The sequence below is a fragment of the Capra hircus genome, chromosome 8 (genome assembly GCF_001704415.2).
Source record: "Capra hircus breed San Clemente chromosome 8, ASM170441v1, whole genome shotgun sequence".
Lineage (NCBI taxonomy): Eukaryota > Metazoa > Chordata > Mammalia > Artiodactyla > Bovidae > Capra > Capra hircus.
In genome coordinates, this window is record NC_030815.1 from 90,775,280 (window position 1) to 90,796,572 (window position 21,293).

Genomic DNA, 21,293 nt, shown 5'->3' on the forward strand with positions numbered 1-21,293 from the left:
CCAGTAATTCCTTATTGTGTTGTCTATAAGACAACTTATACTCAAGGACATAATTCCTGTCTCCATATTTATTTCTTCTGTTCCAACAGTTCACTGATGCTTGCTTACTTTATTTGGTAAAAGTTGGTATAACTTCTTTTTGAAACAAAATGAGAATATATAAACATGCCTCATGGCATATTTATGAGTTATTATTGACCTTCATCAGTTTAGTTCAGTCGCTCAGTTGTGTCCAACTCTTTTTGACCCCGTGAACCACAGCATGCCAGGCCTCCCTGTCCATCACCAACTCCCGGAGTCCACCCAAACCCATGTCCATTGTGTTGGTGATGCCATCCAACCATCTCATCCTCCGTTGTCCCCTTCTCCTCCTTTCCTCAATCTTTCCCAGCATCAGGGTCTTTTCAAATGAGTCAGCTCTCCGCATCAGGTGGCCAAAATATTGGAGTTTCAGCTTCAACATTAGTCCTTCCAATGAACACCCAGGATTGATCTCCTTTAGAATGGACTGGTTGGATCTCCTTGCAGTCCAAGGGATTCTCAAGAGTCTTCTCCAACACCACAGTTCAAAAGCATCAATTCTTCAGTGCTCAGCTTTCTTTACAGTCCAACTCTCACATCCATATGTGAATGTGAGAAACAATAGCCTTGGCTAAACGGACCTTTGTTGGCAAAGTAATGTCTCTGCTTTTTAATATGCTGTCTAGGTTAGTCATAACTTTCCTTCCAAGGAGCAAGTGTCTTTTAATTTCATGGCTGCAGTCACCATCTACAGTGATTTTGGAGCGCAGAAAAATAAAGCGAACCACTGTTTCCACTGTTTCCCCATCTATTTGTCATGAAGTGATGGGACCAGATGCCGTGATCTTAGTTTTCTGAATGTTGAGCTTTAAGCCAACTTTTTCACTCTCCTCTTTCACTTTCATCAAGAGGCTATTGAGTTCTTCTTCACTTTCTGCCATAAGGGTGGTGTCATCTTCATACAGATGAAGAAATTGATTCCAGGAAACATTTGAATAAAGTACTCAAGTCTGGGGACTTCCCTTGTGATCCAGTGGCTAAGACTTTACACTCCCAATGCAGGGGGCCCAGATTCGATCCCTAGTCAGGGAACTAGATCCCACATGCTGCAATTATGACCAGCACAGTCAAATAAAATTTTTTAAGTACTCAAGTCTGTAGCACATGGTTTAGCCCTTAATATTATGCTGACATGTTTCTCACCTGATTTTCCTTAGGCTGGCAGAGTTTGTGTGAAGAAATATATCATAATTACAGTAGTAATCCTAGATTCAGCCCAGTTGTGTGACCTTATACAATTCATGTTATCTCTCTGGGCTTCTGTTTCCTCTTCTATAAAATGGAAATAATATGTGTACCATTTTGGTTGGTTGAGCACAGAGAAAAGAGTTGATTTATGTCGTGTGCTTAGAACAGTTCCCAAGACATGCATAGTATAGATCATCTCCTTTACCATCACCATCTCCACCATCTCCTCCATCTCCTCCTCGTTCTGTTTCTCCTTGGCTCTCGCCCCTGTTGTTGTGGAAGACTTCCGGTTCCTCTCGAAGCATCACTTTTATTTCGAAGGGTTCCCAGGGAGGTCTCACGGGGCTCGCTGTCAGTTTTCTGAGGTGTTTCCCCTCCAGCTTACGATCTTGTTCCCACTTCCATCAGTACCACTTGAGGGTGTCCCACCCCAGCTGTTTTGTGCAGCTGCTGACCTTTGGTGCCTAACATGCTTTGCCAGTACTGAACAACATCCAAGTCTTTAATGTGTACTATCCCTAGAAGTTCTAAGACTTCGCTTCTGCATCGCAACCATGCCAGATCTGATCATCTAAGCTCTGATGCAGCCTTCCTTCTGCTCTGAGTATCCTTTATCCTCTCTCTCTATGGAATTGAACAAATGTCCCTGGGACTAAGTCAAAACCAATATCCTGAACACACACCCCTCTGCCTTCTCCACCCCCTTGCCCTTGCTCCTCCTCCACACAGCAGCTCCTTCCCTTGCTCTCCTTCTGTCAACACCCATCCCTACTAGGTCACCAACTACATATGAACCCCAGCTTGGGATCAACTGATGCCCTCCTACAGATCACTGTTTCCTGTGTTGATGTGTGCTCCCAGTTGGGTCACGAATGAATTGAGATTAGAGAGCATATCTGAGAATTCCTCATCTTCACTACACTTAGCTCGGGACTGAACACAGAGATAGTTTTCAGAAACAATTGTTGGTTGGCTGATTAATTGGCATTGGTCTCGATCACTTCTGGCAAGACCAGAATAAGAAAGCTTTTGGGGGAGGGAGGCATTCATTGCCTCAGGTAGAGTGACTAAGCACCCCAATTTGTTCAAGACACACAAACATCTCCATGTTAGCACTGAAAGGTCCACGTCCCAGGACACCCCTTGGTCCTGGGCAAACTAAGATGACTGGTCACTTAGCACTAGGATCCCTCAGTTCCAACTATGCCCTTTAGGGACTTCCCTGGTGGTCCAGAAGCTAAGAGTTCAAGCTTCCCTGGTCAGGGAACTAGATCCCACATGCTGCAACCAGGACTGACACAGCCAAATAAATAAATTAAAAAAATCTTAAAATAAAAATGCCCCCTTTATACGCCAAACCAGATACCAGTCCTCTCATTCCCATATCATGAGTCTGCCCCTACATCCCTGGACACACACACAAACACACACACACAGTTTCACTCACTCACATGAGTCATACACCATTATCTGTGCCCTGCTCTCCTAGCTTGTACCCTGTCATATAAATTAGTGGTCCACAATTGCTTCAGACTTTACCAACCAAAGGAAAACATATCTGTCATCTCAGTCTCTCCTCTCAGCTTTGTGGCCTTCCCAGTTACCCCTCTGTGACCTTAACTTTTCTCCCATCAGCAGAGGGCTGGGGTAGAAACACAGGACTGTAGACTCTGAGAAGCTGGATTTCATACACTGCTGGCTGCTGCCTTCTGAATCTTCATGGAATGATCAGGACTTAATGCATCCTCATATATCGGGTTGTCATTCTCAGGAAGTGAGAGCTTAGGAGAATCCCTGGGACGGGAGCTCCTGACACCTTATCTCCCCACAGCCGTAACTGCTCTTTTCACACTGGTATCATCAACCCTGCCACCAGCACTTGGGTCCAGCACAGCCTCGCCATCTGCTCATGTGACACCAACATTATGGCCACCCTCCAGGCCTCCCTAGCTGGGGCTGGAGAAGGCAGCGCAGATGGCAAGGGTGCCAGCTGGCACAAGTGACACAAACCTAGACAGTGACGAATGCAGCCCAGGATAGGAAGGAGGAAGGGAGGACGCTGACACCTAATTGTGTGTTATCCATGCTGTGCCTTTGCCCATGGAAGCAGAATCAATGTGCTTCTCCTGTTCCTGTACTTCTTTTTAGTCATGAGAGAAAGCTGGATTCCCTGGTGGCTCAAACGGTAAAGATCTGCCTACAATGTGGGAGACCCGGGTTTGATCCCCAGGTCAGGAAGATCTCCTGGAGAAGGAAATGGCAACCCACTCCAGTATTCTTGCCTGGAAAATCCCATGGATGGAGGAGCCTGGTAGGCTATAGTCCATGGGGTCACAAAGAGTCAGACACGACTGAGTGACTTCATTTTCACTTTCTTTCATGAAAGAACATTCAATAGAAAAGAAGCCTGTGCTCATGGTAAAGAATCTGCCTGCAATGCAGGAGATCTGGGTTCAATCTCTGGGTTGGGAAGATCCCCTGGAGGAGGGCGTGGCAAACCACTCCAATATCCTTGCCTGGGGAATCCCATGGACAAAGGAACCTGGCAGGCTACAGTCCATAGGGTTGCACAGAGTCAGACATGACAGAAGTGACCTAACATGCACACACACATTATATATGTATAATGTATATGTATAATAATGTATACAATATGTGTGTATATATATGTATGATTGTATATACACACAAATATACATATAGATCATTTGTATATAGACCATATATATGTGTGTGTGTATATATATACACACACACACAATTTTGCTATCATTTACTTCCTTTTACCTTTTTCTCTTTTAAATGTAAGTGGTAGCACAAATGCACCTAATAAAATATAATATTCCTCTTCAATAGAGGAAGCTAGATGCCATTTATTTATTTTTGTTTTATCCGAAAAGCCCCCATTGATCTGCCTGTTCGCCAATCACATTTCTCCTAAGGACTAACGAAGCTGAGAGAGAGAAAATGTGTTTCCTGCCACATGGATAAGATAAACAGAAATCAGATCATGCCTGTGCAGAAAACAGAAACAGAGGCAGAGCCCCCAAACTGTTGGAACCCTAGTGTTAGCTCCAAAACATTCAGGTCAGCTGGCTAGCTAGCTTCCCATCCAGTCAATCCAACGGAGCAGTGCAACAAAAGAGAAACAGAAGCATCCTGGCCTTGACTTTATCAACTAGCTGCCAGCAAGAGCACCATTCAGTGGGGCAGCTCGGGAGCACCTATTTCTCATCCTTATAGGAAACATCTGTATCCAAGTTTGTTTTAAAGAGGAAAGAAATAAAATGCTTGAAACAGAGATGGTGGCAGGAGCACTGGTAACTTACACAGGCCAATAAACAACTTCAGGCACCAAGAAATGCACACAAACGTCTAGAGATTACTGCATGGTCAGAAGTTGTGACAGAAGGTCCACTGGGGAGGAAGGTAGCAAATGTCAGATAATGGAATATAATCCTTGTAGAGCCAGAAACAAGCTGTGTGTGAGAGTGATTGGAAAGTATGATTTGGAGCCTATAGACCTTTATAGCAGGATGGTTAGGAGTCTGCACTTTGAACTCAGTGCAGGCAGAGATAATTCAAGGCTCCTGAGCCAAAGAGGAAAGGCACTGAGAGAAAATGGACGACTGGGGAAGATTCTTAACTCAAATGACCTTTAAAGACAATGAGGAGGAGGACTCGCAAAGCTAACATTCCAGAAGCAGAGACTGTGCCTGGTATGAAAGAGTGGGCAGAGTGCGAGGCTCTGCTCTGGTGTTGCAGCGAAAGAAATGGACATGAATGTGGATAAAGATGACAAACAGTGCCTCTCTGCATGAGAGCTGAGCCGCCTTGCCTCCCCCCATAACTTGTATAGGAGGTGATTTGCACTCCATGACAGGTGTTTTGCCCCCTGGAGATCAGAAAATGTGGGTTTCTTGTCCTGGGTCTAACACTAACTAGCTATGTGACCTTGGGTTTGTCACTCCAGGGCTGGAATAAAAACTGGAGACTAACTCCATATTTTTTCCAACAGGTGGAAGGCCTCTGGGTGCAAAGCAATAAATAAAACAGCCATTGTAAATCTGAGGAAAATGGAAGAGAAATAAACAAAAACTGTAAAAGCAAAAAAAAAAAAAAGAGACTAAACCCTCAAAGATTATCCTTCTTCCTCCCTGCCCTTTATGTACTTCCACAAAGAAACAATTTTTAAGCCATGAAAGACACACTACCAAGTTCTAATTTTTCCCAAAATGATTACTTTGATACTTTTAAACAAATCAACATTTTAAAATACTTTTTTCTCCATTTCAGTTTCCTTGTTTTGCTGATTGTCAGCATAAGCACATGTTTGGTTTACTTATTGGATAATCCAGCAGTAGTTAGTTCTCCTTGCTGGGCCTCTGTTTTCTCATCTAAGAAATAAAGGTTTTAGATGAGAAAACTTCCAAGGTCTTTTCCAGCTTAATTTTCTATAATTTTATAATCTCAAAGACCTCTTTTCTATCTACCTTTATCACCATCTCATCTTGCCATTTTGGTGTTTCTGTTGTGAATGAGGAAAATAATGGTGTTTCCATACTCCCCCAACTTGTCACACCTATTAAAGGCTTCATCTAAACCTCGGTGAGTATCTGGGACATGTCTGAGCTAAACGAAAGGATAAAACTGTGTCCCTTTTTGTGTCCAAACCTTATGAAGTACATTTAGAATAAGATGTCATCATCAGCAAAGTCCTTTATTGACTGGTAGAAAACCTTTATTAAAGGTAGAAAGCCGTACCTTTATTTTTGGAATAAAGGTAATACCTTTTTGGAAAAGGATAAGAGTTATGACTGATATAGGATACCTGTACGATGTTCTTATCCATGCCATTAATTTAGGGTGTGGTTCTGAAAATTTCCCTTAGCCTTTCTAGGCTTTAGCTTTCCTGATCATTCATTCCTTCATCATTTACCTGCCTCTAATACTTTATAATAAGGTAAGTTTATCTCTGATATTTTCTGAAATTTTCCATGAGCAGATCTCATGCTACATCTGGCCAATTCACATGCCACTGTCCTTTGACTTTTCACCTCTGTCCTGAATGGCAGCATTGCCTTGGTTCCCATGCATCCTCTGGGAAGGCGGGGGGGGGGGGGGGGGGGGGGGGAGGGGGGTGGGGGGGGCAGCAGAAGCTGGGTCTCTCTGCAAACGATGCTGTGGTCTGCCTCTCAGATGGGAGCCGTTCTTATTTGCTGGAAGGTTTATATAACAGACGTTACAAGGCAGACAAGTAAGCACACACTCCCTGAGCCCGGCACACGTGGAGCCAGACACGCAGACACTTGCTGGTACCAGTACAAGGAGAGCTGCCGGGTGATGGAGGGAGTATGCTCTGAGGGGCGGGCACAGCTCCAAAGCCCTGCTAATGTCTCTGTGTGGCCATGCTGTATTTTCAGCTTGTCATCATGGCTGGGACAGTGCTGCTTGCCTACTACTTCGAATGCACTGACACTTTTCAGGTGCATATCCAAGGATTCTTCTGTCAGGACGGAGACTTAATGAAGCCTTACCCGGGGACAGAGGAGGAAAGCTTCATCACCCCTCTGCTGCTCTACTGTGTGCTGGCTGCAACCCCAACTGCTATTGTAAGTACAGAAAGAGATTTCCCTCTTTCCTGTTGGATCCTAAACGACATTTTCCGTCTGCCTTTTCTCCTCTTTCCTCTCTTCCTGGGCGTACAGCAGCAGCCTTATTAGCTGTGTCCTTTTCCGGTCAAAACAGAGTGAGTAGAGCCCTGCATAAAATCTCATCTAAGTAGGCCTTGTCTTTTACAGGTGGCTTTTGCTTTTCAGTGCCTGAATTGAAATATATAAAATTTTTAAAGTATGTCTGAATATATAAGTCAATAGTCATGAGTGGCTGTCATGTTAAGTATAGCAATTGCGCTCTTGAAAAAAAAAAAAGTATGGCGTGCGTTGTGTGTATTCAGAAGAGGTTGTGAATGTAAATGCTGGCCTCGATATAAAGACTCATGTCAGATTGGAACAGAACTCCCCCACCCCACTCCCCCCACCAGCCTGCATCTCCTGTTCTTCTGACTGAACTTCCAGAGAGGCTGGAGATGAGAGAAATCGCTCAACCTGATTTGCCGTGATTCATTCTGGGCAGCTCTGGCTCTCCTCACACTGCATGACATTCAATTAAGTTGCAACTTTACTTTCATTGATTGCACTCTTCTCTCTCATGAGGAAAAAAAAAAAAAAAATTGGCCCAACAGTCCTCTAGGGAGACTGTTTCAAAAACATAAAACTCACAGATCTGTATTGTCTAGTAAAGTGATTTAACACTTAGATATCTTAATTTTAACTTAAAAAAATGACTTTGTATTTTAAAATAAACGTTTCTTTGTACATGCTATGGGGTCAGATTATTTGGGATGTGATCTCAGTTATCATTTGCTCCTTTTTTCTTCCAAAGCTTCCTCCCCCTCAACTCCCCCTCCTCCCCTACCCTTTCTCCCTCATCCCCCACTCCCCTCTCTTTGGGACAGTAATAAAAATACCACTGGCATGCTGAGGAGTGTACTGATTACTCAGATGTTCAGTTCAAGTATTGTTTTCCGTACAAATGTTTTCCTTGCTTTAAGATGAGAAATGGAATTGAATTTAGAGGAGAATATGCACATAATGAGTACTTTAAGTTCATGTTTATCATTAATTCTAGGCTTGACAAGCTCCCCCTTAAATGATAAAGCTCTGCAGTAGGAATTAAGATCAGCTGTGATAAAACATGATCTCTCATGGTGGTGAAAAAACACAAGCTTTGCATTCCAACCCACAGGACATCCTGTCTGTGTGACTTTGGGCAAGTCATTGTACTATTCCCCTCCCCCTCTGCCCCCCAAAATAGGGATGTGACTGCCTAGTTCACAAGACTTAAGATGCTTCATACAAATACTTGGCATAGTGTCTAGCATGCGCTAACTGGTTAGAAGTAGGGGAAAGAAAGAAAAACTGGAAACTGATCTTCACCTTCTTCAGGATCACAGACGAACTTCCTCTCCCTGCAGAGGAGACTCCACTGAGACCCTTCTCACACCTTCTGTTTAGAGACTCCACTGAGACCTTAGTGACACCTCCTGTTTAGAGTGTTAGGGGATGTGCCCCTCTTAACTTTCCTTTCTCACCAGCCCAGGGACTAAGAGAAAGCATAAAATGCCACTTCCAGGCATCTCAAAAAATGATACAATTCGCTCCCCAGGTAAAGCCTAGAGGCCACACTGGGTTCTATCTGGAATGGCTTAATGGTGGCTCTACCCAGAGGCACTGGGCTTAGCTGGAATCAGGTCCTGGTTTCTTCCTGTCCCATAAACATACCATTTTCTCAAGTTCTCAGACTAGAATCCCTGAGAGATCCATTGACTTACAGACATTTACCTATCTTCTTGCTAGTCCCAGGAAATATCATTGCCTGAGCTCTCCTGCAATTACTTTTTGTAATTATAGAGACATTTTTCCTTTAAAAAAAAAAGAAAAACTAAGGAAAGCAAAGGAAGCAGATCAATAAAAATTATGAACAAATCAATGAATCAAAAAACAATAGGATTGATAAGTAAAATGTACAATCCCCTTGTTCTAACAGAAGACAAAAGTTAAAAAAAGAGAAAAAATACATAAGCAAAAATATATAAATGTTTAAAAGTCTGTACTATAGTTTTGTTAAAATTGTATATTCAGCTCTGTGCCAATACATGCTTACCTCTCAATAAAATTGATAATATTCTATGAAAATATAACTTTTTAACAATGCCTTTAATAGAAGTAGAAAACTGAATAGATAACAATAGAGAAAATTTTAAACTGTCTAAAATTTATCTCATATCATTGGAGACACATAACTATAATGTAAATTCCTTCAAAATTTCAAGGCATACATAGAAAATCAGTAACTATAAAACTGTTCCGGAGCCTTAAAATAAGTGGAAAGCTTTTCAATGCACATTATAAAGAACACTTAGAAAGTCTATATACACATCCACAAAAGCATCAGGAATGTTAATTGCAAGCAGATGGAAGAGAACTGATAAATTTGTCTACCTGAAAAATAAGCGTTTCTACCAAAATAAAAAGTACATAAAGACTGCAAAAATATTTGCAGAATATGAGACTCCCTTGTAAATATTCTTACTACTTAAAAACGGGCAAGGACAAAAATAGACAATTAACAAAATAAATTGTATACACATAAACATTTCTAAACTCATGAATTATCACAGGAAAGTAGTTTTTTTAAAGTCCAGAATTTTCCCCATGTAAAACTGGCAAGCACTTTAAAGAAGTATAACCTGTGTTGTTAAAGGTATAGATACTTTCATACAATTTGAGTCAAAATGGAAACTGAGGGGCTTCCCTGGTAGCTCAGTGGTGGGGGATCCACCTGCCAATGTAGGAGACACTGGTTTCATCCCTGATCCAGGAAGATGCCACACACCATGGAGCAGCTAGGCCCTCGCACCGCCATTATTGAGCCTGGGCTCTAGAGCCCAGGAGCCACAGCTTCTGAGCCCATGCTCCCTAGAGCCATGGTACACACAGGAGAAGCCTCTGCGATGAGAAGTCCATGCACCGCAACATAAAGTAGCTCCCCATAGCTAGACAAAGCCTGTGCAAAGCAATGAAGACCCAGTGCAGCCAAAAATCAATAAATAATATTTTTAAAGAAACTGGCCATTAAAAAACGTAAACTGACATTTTCTTTCTTTTTTTTTTTTCTGACATTTTCTTTTTGAAGAGCAGCTAGTCAAAGATGTACTAAGAGTTTTATAAACTTTGAACCCATTAATTCCATTCCTTGAATTTATGTTAAGGAGATAACCAGAGTAGGGATGTTCAGTCAGCTTTCACAGTAGAAGCATACTTGGTGGTAGCTAAATACACAGAACTAGAGGATTGTCCAAACTCATTATGAGGCAGTGATATTTCTGAAACACCTCTAAGAGAAATGAAGCATGCTTATGATTTAATGAAAAGATTTTTATGAGGACTAAGAAATTGTATCTAGTATCAGAGGTAAAAGCTTTTTCCCTTTGATAAGAGAATATGAGATTCTCTTAGTTTTCTAGCTCTGTTTCTCCAGAAAAAGAGGGTATGTATCAGTTCTGTTACTAGGCAGAATTAACCCCTGATTGGTGAACTGCCCCTGGACTCAGAGAACTGAGATTACCCAAGACGGTGCCATGCTATGATTTCCCAGTGCAAGTGACTCTGGAAACTTGGAAGCTATGTCTGTGGGACTGCTGCACCATTTATTGACTCTGATGGCACACGATAAATCTTTTAAGCCAAGGTGGCTCCTGCATCCTCTGATGTGTCTTTGATCTCCTTGCACCTGAGCTGCCCTGAATCACTGCAAGGAAACTGGCTGAAGAGGAGCAAGTGATGCTGCCCTATTGGCAAGCCATTAGTTCCTCCCAAGTGGACCAGTGCCAAATGAGACATATGGTTGTCTGTGGCTCTGAATATTTAATAGACCCTAAGAAGACACCACATGTGTGTTACAAGTATAATCCCCAATTTATAATTATACATAAAAAAACTGGCAAGAAATAAACTAAAACGTACAGCTATTATCTGAGTGCTAATGGAACAGTTATTTTTTTCTTCTGTTATACAATTAAATTCTACATCAATGCAGTATTTTCAAACTGAAAGATATTTTTAAAATATTCTGATCCTTCTGGCATAATTATGAAATGACCAATCTTTAGTAAGATTTAAACAGCAATTCTAATAAAAACACATATGACCAAAAAAAAAAAACCCAAAAATAAAACAGAACTTTATGAGGAATTTCTCCTCTCTGGTAAAGATGATAGATTTCATCCTAAGATTTTCAGCAGAAATTCTTCTCACACTATGAATTTTGATCATATATACTCCTTTTTTCCCCAAATGATATGAACTGACATGGGGTCAAATGCCATGATGGGAAGCCAGGGCAGTATGGCCACTGGACAGGGAACTGAATTTTAAGGATCTAGAGTTCTACTCTCGTTTTCAAGTATGGAACTCTGATTTGGACATTCCACTCCTTTTCTTCTTGGGGAGAAAAGTGTGACCAATAAGGATGGAGGGCCTTCAAAGATATGTGCTGAGGAATATTCCATAAATGAAGATGGCAGGGATAACTTCTTTTAATTTTCTTGTATTCTGCAGTCCTTGCCTAATTTATCCTCATAGCATCCCAGAGAAATAGAAGAGAGATATCTCAAAGAGCATAGAGAAAGTGTGTGGTCCAATTTCCTTCATTTTTGACTCTGAGTCTGTGAGTTCATTCAGGAAGACAGTCATTAGCTACTTTATTTGTGAGTTAGCTACGTTAAATGATTTGCTGAAGGTTGCAGCTAGTTCTCTATGTGACTGGACAGTAACCCACCCATTTGGTTCTATTTTTATTTTCCTCTCAAATGAGGAGCATTTGCTAGGACCCAGCACTGATTACAGCTGATGGGTTAATGGCAGAGTCCAGTGGCCTTGAAACCCTGCTGTGGTGCTTGATCTTCCCCCAAAACCTGAAAATAAGTCAGCAGCTGCAGGAGAGAGAGTGGACCTCTCCTGATGCTCAGGGACATCTCCTGGGAGCAGGGAGCCATATTCACTTCTGTCCCTCTTGGAGAGGTACGGCATATCCGAGAGCAGTCTGTATCAGGCCACCTGAACACAGATCCCAAGTGCCGAACTCAGCACACCCTACCCCTTGGGTGTGCATCCTTCATCCTCACGCTGCAGCGTCACCCTATCTCAGGTCTGCTCTGTCAAGAGAAGGAGGGATGTCAGTTATGGCTTTCCATCCCAGTAATTGTGTGACCTCCAATAAGGCACGTTCCCTCTGTGGGTTGGATTTCTCATCTGTAAAAGGTAGGCTGGGGCTAAATGATCTCCAAGACCTTTCTGGTTCTAATATTCCTTAAGAGCTGAACCTTATAATTGGAAGGCTCCAAATGTCAGATTCCCAACTCCTTAGTCTCTCTTAGACTCACAAATTAAACTTTCTGGAGTTTAATTTGTGCCTGGCCAAGGGTTACACAGAATGGCACAATGTGTGTGTGTTTCTGTGTGTGTGTAGGGTTTCTCAGAATAGTACTGTGTGTGTGTGTGTGTGTGTGTGTGTGTCACACACTGATGGCAGTTCTCTAAGAAGGCACCTCAACCTGGACTTAGCCTTGGTGTTCTGTGTATCCTGTGGTTCATGTGCTAGAGAACAACTAACGCCCTACACTGCCGTGTGTCTCTGAGGATGGGCACTAATTGCAGGGATGCACAAGAGAAGGCATGAGGGAAAGGACTCTGTTGCGGGTTTGATCTGTCACTTCCTATTTCTCCTTTTGTGCTTCGCTGTCAGAAAGGATCAGCATCATGTGGAGGCAAGGCCACATGGGAGCAACCGTGCAGGGACTTAGGAAAGGTTAGAGCTTGGAGTATTTATTGTGTCCAGAACCATTTAGCCAAAAGTGTTGGCCCAGGCTTCCAGGAAATCTGCAGGGTGCGTTCTGACCAACGTGGAAACCCTGGCTCACAACTGCCTCAGGCCCCCTGAATAAACTCACAGACTCAAAGGCAGACAGCCTTTTTGGATAAGAGGATTTAACTCGGTGGAGAATCTGATTTACCCGTATTGTATCTCAGCCCCAGCACCACAGGGCATGAGACAATAGCTAGTAAACCTTTATTGGCCTCACAACAAAGTGACAGGAGTACTTAGAATTGAAACAGCAGAACGTTTGACGCCCAGCCCAGGAGAATTGACACAGCTCATGGTCTGCACGCAAGTGTACACGTGAGCATACATGCATAAGACTCTGCGAGAATTTCCTAGGAAAGGAAGAGACAAGCATGGTTTGATAGAAAGGCCCAATCTGGAGGAAACTGTGACTCTTCATTTGGGGGGTTTCTAGGCCAGAAGCTCTGGGAGTGAATACAAAAGCTCAAAGCACAGCGTGGATCAGAGGGTGGGCCCTGGTTACAGGCACATCTGTTGCTTGGCTGATGAGGACCGCAGCTGCGGCAGCAGAGGAGACAGTGTCGGCGCCTGAGTGCCTTGTCATCTGCCTCTTCCCGGCTCTGAACAGCCTCAGCTATTGAAACCCCTTTTAACACTTCATCATTCACATCTTTTCCCTTTTGTACATTATCACGATTTCCTTTTTTAAAAAATAAGAAGCCAGTGCTGTTTTTTCCTTTTATTTTGGCCCAACCATGCAATATGTGGGATCCTAGTTCCCTGACCAGGGATCGAACCCATGTTCCCTGCAGTGGAAACGTGGAGTCTGAACCACTGAACCACCAGGGAAGTCCCTATATTTGTTTTTCTTTACCATGAGTACATTTTCTTTATTGCAAATGTACTTAGTCATTATAATTTACATTCCCTCCCCCACCCCAGGAAAGCGTTATAAATATCCTCATTAACTGCTGTGGATTTTTTCAAAATCTTGAAGAAGAATATCCATTTCCCTATTTCCTATCCATGTGATGGATGAGTGCCCCAAATTCCTTTCCAGACTGTTTTTCACCTGACATCATCTGACAGCGAGAGGTCCTTACACCTTTGAGATGTTCCTTACCACCCTTACAATGCCTCTTTTAATGACTGATGATTAGATGATTGTGTTAGGAGTTTTGATAATTTGTTTCTTGAAAAGACTATCATTTGCCAAAAATTATGTGATGATGAGTTACTTGGTGACCACAATGCATTTTATTTTTTACTGAGAGCAGTATTTTAGCTAACTCATTTTAAATTCCCATTTCTCTTATATCCTCTTTTCAGAAGGGGGAAAAAAAAGTTCAAGAGAACACCCTGCTTTGGCAAGGTAGTATGCCACCCTGGTGCCTCACTTCATAGCAAGTGTCGATTTCAGAGCTTTCTGAATGGGTAGGTGGTGCTCCTGGATTAAGACCAGTAAGTGAAAAGTGACAAGGAAAGGCACTCAGTCGTGTCCAACTCATTGCAACCCCAGGGACTATACAGTCCATGGAATTCTCTAGGCAGGAACACTGAAATTGGTAGCCATTCCTTTCTCCAGGTGAATCTTCCCAACATTACAGATGGATTCTTTACCAGCTGAGCCACACGGGAAGCAGTAATGATGACTCTCCAATCCACAAAACACTTATTATCGGAGTTGCTGGATAATTTCCAAAGCCATCATCCAAATGGCCTTGATTCTATCAAGGAAAGAAAGGCATAGAAATGTCTACAGCTGAATTCCTTTATTTACACTCAAGTGTGATAAAGCAGACATCAAGAGGTCTTGAACCAAGTGTAGCTCAGCAGCCTAGAGGACTAGAATCCTCTCTGCAGATCTGAGGTGTTACTGGTACTCATCAAGAAAGATTAAACAGAGCATGAAGATGCTGGGCAGCATGGTCAGTACGCTTAAAATCCCCTGGGTCATGTTTAAACAAGATCTACAGGAAAAACCCTGGGCCTTAGACAGTAAAGAATCTGCCTGCAATGCAGGAGACCCAGGTTCGATCCCCTGGCCTGGAAGATCTTCTGGAGAAGGGCATGGCAACCCACTCCAGTATTCTTGCCTGGACAATCTCATGGACAGAGGAAGCTGGTGATCTATCAGTCCATGGGGTCACAAAGAGTCGGACACAACTGAGTGAGTGACACGTGTGAACACACAACACACACAGCAAAAACCATGCCTGCCTTTCTCAGAAATGCTCACGAGTAAAGAAGGCTCCCAAGGAGGATATTGGAAGCATCTACAACTCCCTGGGACTGACAGATCTGCAGCTACTTAGACACTTATTGAGAAGTGTGCAGAGAACCCTCTTCTCTTCTTCAGAGCATGCTACATGCACACCCAGAGAGGGGCTGGCAGCCTCTGCTGTCCTTTAGAGACACAGGTGACAGGTCTCAGGCAGTGTGATGACTCTGGAGGAGGCTGTGTCCACTTTGCTCCAAGGGAAGATTATTTCGTGAGGGCAAAGCCCTGTGGGGTTTGAAAAGTGAATGAAGGCTGGAGGGAGAATCACTATAAGAAACTATGCTGGCCCTGGAGAGCTTAACCAACAGAAGAGACACTGAAGCCCAATTATGTGATATCAGTTCCCTTAATCAGCACTATCTTGTCAGTTTCTATCATAAAAACAAAGATCTTGGAACTGGAAGAGCAACTTAAAGGTCTCCTACAGAGTTCCCCAAGCTCCAGGATCTCATGTCTAATGATCTGAGGTGGAGCTGGTATAGTAATAATAGAAATAAGGCACACGATAAATACAATGCATTTGAATCATCCTGAAACCGTTCCCCCTCCCCAGTCCATGGAAAAATTGTCTTCCATGAAACTGCTCCTTGGTGTTTAAAAAAAAAAAAGGTTAGGGGCCACTGTAGTCTAACAGATGAGAGATTGACAGATAAGGAACCAGAGAGGTCAGCCAAGTGGTCCAAGACTGGACACCTGGCGAGGGGCAGGGCAGAGCTTGAATCACACCATGTTTCCTTAATCCAGGACAGTTTTTAAGTCAGTTTCAGCACACATTCTTGCCTAGACCAACCAGTAAGTGAAAGCAACAAATACTCCTTGAGCTTCTCTAGATGCTTTTATATACATTTCTAATAATCAATAATTTTCTGATATAATTATTACCCTCATGTTTAAAATCATGGAGGGAAAAAAAAAAAGCTCGGGAAGGTTCAGTTATCTGCCCAAAGTCACCTCTCAAGAAGGGAAGGAACAGAGATTTCAACTCCAGAGCCTACATTCAAGAAACAGGACTATGTGGGAGAAGGAGAGGGTGGGAAGGGAGTTGGGGTGGGGGGGTTCAGGATGGGTGGATACATGTATACCCATGGCTGAGTCATGTCAATGTATGGCAAAAACCACCACAGTATTGTAAAGTAATTAGCCTCCAACTAAAATAAATAAACTTTTTAAAAAAATAAAATCATAAACAAAAAAAGAAACAGCAATGACTTTGATATGCCAAGTATCAGAGCTACAGTAGCATATACATGAACCCCAAATCTATATTCCAGGATGTCTAGAAGCCTTTTGTGATAACAGCCACACAGAACATGCAGTGGATCCCCCTTACAACACGAAATGATGTCTTCCGGTGACTTTTTCTGCAGACTTTATATTTTGCAATCTAAAACACTATCTTCTAAATATTTTCCATTTATATCACTGATGACTTATCAGATCTCCTTAAAACATTGTAAAGACATGAATTCTGAAAGATTTCACCAAACAAATGTATTATATTCCAGGGTTATTTATTTATTTGAAATTTGGGCTTCCATATTTCAAAGGCAGGTTTATCAAGAGTTACTATGAAGTCAGTCAGAAAGAGAAAGATAAATATATATTAACACATATATATAGAATCTAGAAAGATAGTACTGATAATCCTATTTGCAGGGTATCAGAGGAGATATAGACATAAAGAACAGAATTTTGGACATAGTGCGGGAAGGAGAGGGTGGGATGATTTGAGAGAATAGCTTTGAAACATATACATTACCATGTGTAAAATAAATAGTCGGTGGGAATTTGCAGTACGATGCAGGGAATCCAAAGCCAGTGCTGTGACAATCTAGAGCGGTGGGATGGGGAGGGAGGCAGGAAGGGGAATCAAGGAGGAGGGGACGTATACCTAAGGCTGATTTATGTTGATGTATGGAAGAAACCATCACAACATTGTAAAGTAATTATCCTCTAATTAAAAATTTTAAAAAGGAGTTACTCACTAAAAGTATATGTATTGTTATCTAAAAGTTTTAGGTCACTTGTGATAGTAGGCGGCATAGCTGTGGGGAACGAGAGATGCACCAGTGGAATTCACTTGCTTGTTCATGGCCAGGGCTAGTTTGGCCTTGATCATTTCTCACCAGAGGGTATTCTCATTTGCTATGAGTGATAGCATGCTTGTTAGTCAACAGTCTGAAAGGCTGTAATAGGCAGGGCAGCCAGGGCTGAACACATGGAGAGTCCCACGTGTCCCGGCTGCCCTCTGAACAGAGTGGTGGATGGAGACAGAGTGTGCATGGCAAACAGACAGATGCAGGAACCCAGTCAGTGCCAGAACCGGAGTCATAAGTCTGCCAGTGTGAGAGGTGGCTTCCAACATGGGCTGGTGGCCTGGCAGGGAAGCAGAATCTCGCCCGCCTCTCTCTCCAAGCAGAATCAGGCCTGTATGAGACTATAGGACCCAGTGGATGGAGAAACAGTACGCTGTGCACAATCAGTGAAATGAACATCCATGCAGCTCATTCACTGGGACCTGAGAGCTGGATTGTTCCATCAGCAGCCTTTATGTCCATCACAGTCTGAACTGAAAATCAGGACTGCTGTCCTACCTTTAACTTGTAAAATGACCCCCTTCCTCTCTTCCTTCCTTCCTTCTTTACGTAAACAGTATTGCTTAATATACTCAAAGTACTATATCAGTAACTCTGCATGCATGCTCAGTTGCTTCAGCCGTGTCCTACTCTGTGCGACCCCATAGACGGCAGCCCACCAGGGTCCTCCATCCACAGGATTCTCCAGGCAAGAATACTGGAGTGGGTTGCCATTTCCTTCTCCATCAGTAACAATACAAGTTAGTATATATTCTAGTTCTGATTTTTTTTTATATTTCATATCTCAACTCTGATTTGAATATTGTTGACCAATAGTATCAATTTGTATACTGCTTATCCCTGCTGACACAAGAGTCTTAGGACATTTTACTTATGGATTATTTGAGCCCCATCCCCTTACACATGGCAAGTTTTGTGCGGTGCACCTTGGAGTGATTCTGTTTAGATTCGTATGTGTGCATGTCTGTGTACATATATATGTGCATTTTCTTAAAAAACAAGAATATGTGTAGATTTTCACTCACATTCTTTTGCTATGTTGTCTCTTATATGAGTGTGTGTGCTCACTCACTCAGTTGTGTCCAACTCTTTGTGACCCCATGGACTGTAGCCACCAGGCTCCTCTGTCCATGGAGTTTTCCCAGCAGGAATCCTGGAGTGGGTTTTGCCGTTTCCTCCTCCAGGGGATCTTCCCAACCCAAGGATCGAACCTATGTCTCCTGCATTGGCAGGAGGATTCTCTACCACTGAACCTCCTGGGAAGCTCGAGATGTCAGGATAGAGATCTGTATAATATGTTGTGGGAACAATGATAAGACAGGGTCTCCCTTTTCCTGAGGGGACCTGGCAAAGGTTTGGGGAGAGTCATGACATTTTCACTGAGTCTGGAAGGATAGTGCTAAAAATTATTTTTCCTTTCTTATAGTCTCCCTCATTAAACCTATATTCCAAAAAACCTTCGTTAATCTGATATGCTTAATTCATTTAACACTGAATAACTGCTATGTGCCTTACACTGGGCTAGGCCCTAGGGATATAACCAGAAGACAGGCAGGACATCCTATAACAAGGAATAACAATGATAGTGTGTACTCATTGTGATAGAAATAGAAAGGAAAACATGAGGTAAGAGATTCATATACAATAAGAACGCTTAAGCTAGGCTCTGGGAGTAGAGAATGCACCCTCAAGGAAATGCTGTTTCATTACCCGACCATGCATGAATTTATCCCCATCTGTTCACTGAGATAAAGAACAGTAATGCAGTGCCATCATTCCAGTGGGGACAAACAAAGCCTTGTGGCACCTCATTTTGAGAGAGATAAGTCTAACGAGAAAAAAAGGGAAAGCTGAGTTCTTAAAGCTATTCAAATATTTTTACCTGAAGGAGCATTAATGCATTAATTCCAAAGGATGTCACAAAATATTCCTAGACATATGCAGACAGCACCTGCCAAGGTGGTCCATGCTGTCCCATCGTATGCCTGTCTGTCCCTGAACTCAGTCTATTCCTGCCAACTTTTCATCCCATTCTGACTTGGCCATAGTTCTACTTCTACTACACCAATCTATCTTGTACTTTAATATCATCGAAGGTTTTCAGTGTTTAAAGCATACTGCATTTGTTTTGTTTTCTGTGTTGTCAATATTAAATACGAATTCAACAAGTATTTTATTGGATAACTACTGAGTAAAAGTGTAGCATTTAAGAGAAAGGACTCTAGAGACAGGTTTCCTGGCTTCAGAGCTAAGACTTGTGATGAACTTGGACAAATTATTTCACCCCTCCATGCCTCAGGTGTCTTATCTGTACAATAGGATAACAGTGTCTACTTATAGACCACCTGCTAGAGTTGCTTCAGACACTGTGTGGCCAAATCCCTAAGAGTCGAGTTTCTCTCTCAGATGAAGGGGGAAACATCTGTAGATGATTCCAGCTTTACAATTCTATCACTTAACTTCCTCCATTCATGTGCCATTCATTATGTTGGAATTTTTATCCATCTAAATAGATATTCTACAATGAAAGGAATATAAGGCATAGAAAGCCTTAAAACATTGATGAAGCTTATCTAAAACCACAAGCATACGCATAGCAAAAGTGTGAGTCAACTAATTTAGAGTAGGAGAATGTCACTCAGGCAAACATGCTCGAATAAGATTTGTCACATAAATAAGGGTAGTATTGCCACATAGTTCAGTTCAGTCGCTCAGTTGTGTCCGACTCTTTGCAGCCCCATGGATTGCAGCACGCCAGGCCTCCCTGTCCATCACCAACTCCCAGGGTTTATTCAAACTCATGTCCATTGAGTTGGTGATGCCATCCAACCATCTCATCCTCTATCGTCCCCTTCTCCTCCTGCCTTCAATCTTTCCCAGCATCAGGGCCTTTTTCAATGAGTCAGCTCTTTGCATCAGGTGGCCAAAGTATTGGAGCTTCAGCTTCAACATCAATCCTTCCAATGAATATTCAGGACTGATTCCCTTTAGGATGGACTGGTTGGATCTCCTTGCAGTCCAAGGGATTCTCAAGATTCTTCTCCAACACCACAGTACAAAAGCATCACACTCAGCTTTCATTATAGTCCAACTCTCACATCCATACATGACTACTGGAAAAACCATAGCCTTGACTAGACAGACCTTTGCTGGCAAAGTAATGTCTCTGCTTTTGAATATGCTGTCTAGGTTGATCATAACTTTTCTTCCATGGAGTGTCTTTTAATTTCATGGCAGCAGTCACCATCTGCAGTGATTTTGGAGCCCCCCCCCAAAAAAAGTCTGCCACTGTTTCCACTGTTATTGCCACATAATGAAATAACAATTTATTGTGTTGTGTGCATATAATGCCCTGCTGGGCACATTGGCTATCCCAGTCATTCCTCATCACTGTGATACACACATTCAGTTTGAAATATTCAAGACCAGCTTGAGTGAGCTTGTTCATTGATTCTCTTATTCAATTTACTATTTCAACTTATGTTTTATATGACTGTAGAATTTTATATTATACCTGAAATCTACCTGAAACTATCAATTATTGCTTTCTCTAATTCTTTTAACGAGTTGACTGCAAACTGCTATTTAACTCTCCATCTCTCCAACATAGTTTTTTAATATAATTGTGAAGCCTCAGAAGTTTTCAGTTTTTTTAAGCCAGTGGTATATCAGAAAGCTCTCCAACTTGATAATTTTTTAACATTCCTTCTCCAGATTTTTATTGGTGAGATATCCATGTATTTCATAAAGTCAACCAGAGAATCTCTGATTGCCCAGGAGAAAACAATTCTGACTGGAGAATGCTGTTACCTGAACCCCTTACTCCGAAGGATCATAAGATTCATAGGTGAGTACAAGGGCATGTTGTATAAGCCCTCACTTATAGGTAAAACTTACTAAAGATGAACATACTTGATAAAATAACCTAAGCTATGGAAGCACCAACTTTAAAAGCAAGGGTTGTTTTAGAGTTTTTCTAGGAAGTGCAGAAATTGTGCCTGACCATGGTACCAACTCAATTTTTTCATCCTTAAAGTGAAGCAATACTCACTAACGTGTTTAACAAAAAATTTAAACTTTTTTCCTACACTATATCTGAGATTCCCTCAGGACATATATTTTAATATTGACTAGATATTGCCATATACCCTTTAGCTGAGTCAGGCAAGGGAGTGGGCCAT

General features: G+C 42.2%; 1 protein-coding gene across 1 annotated transcript in view; it reads left to right on the forward strand.

The window, feature by feature from the left end:
- PLPPR1 (phospholipid phosphatase related 1) overlaps window positions 1-21,293 on the forward strand; it is a 140,342-nt gene that overhangs the window by 79,839 nt on the left and 39,210 nt on the right. Inside the window, exons 2-3 of the mRNA XM_018052534.1 lie at window positions 6,693-6,881; window positions 20,827-20,959. Coding sequence (XP_017908023.1) covers window positions 6,693-6,881; window positions 20,827-20,959 — 322 coding nt within the window. The remainder of the gene's footprint in view (window positions 1-6,692; window positions 6,882-20,826; window positions 20,960-21,293) is intronic.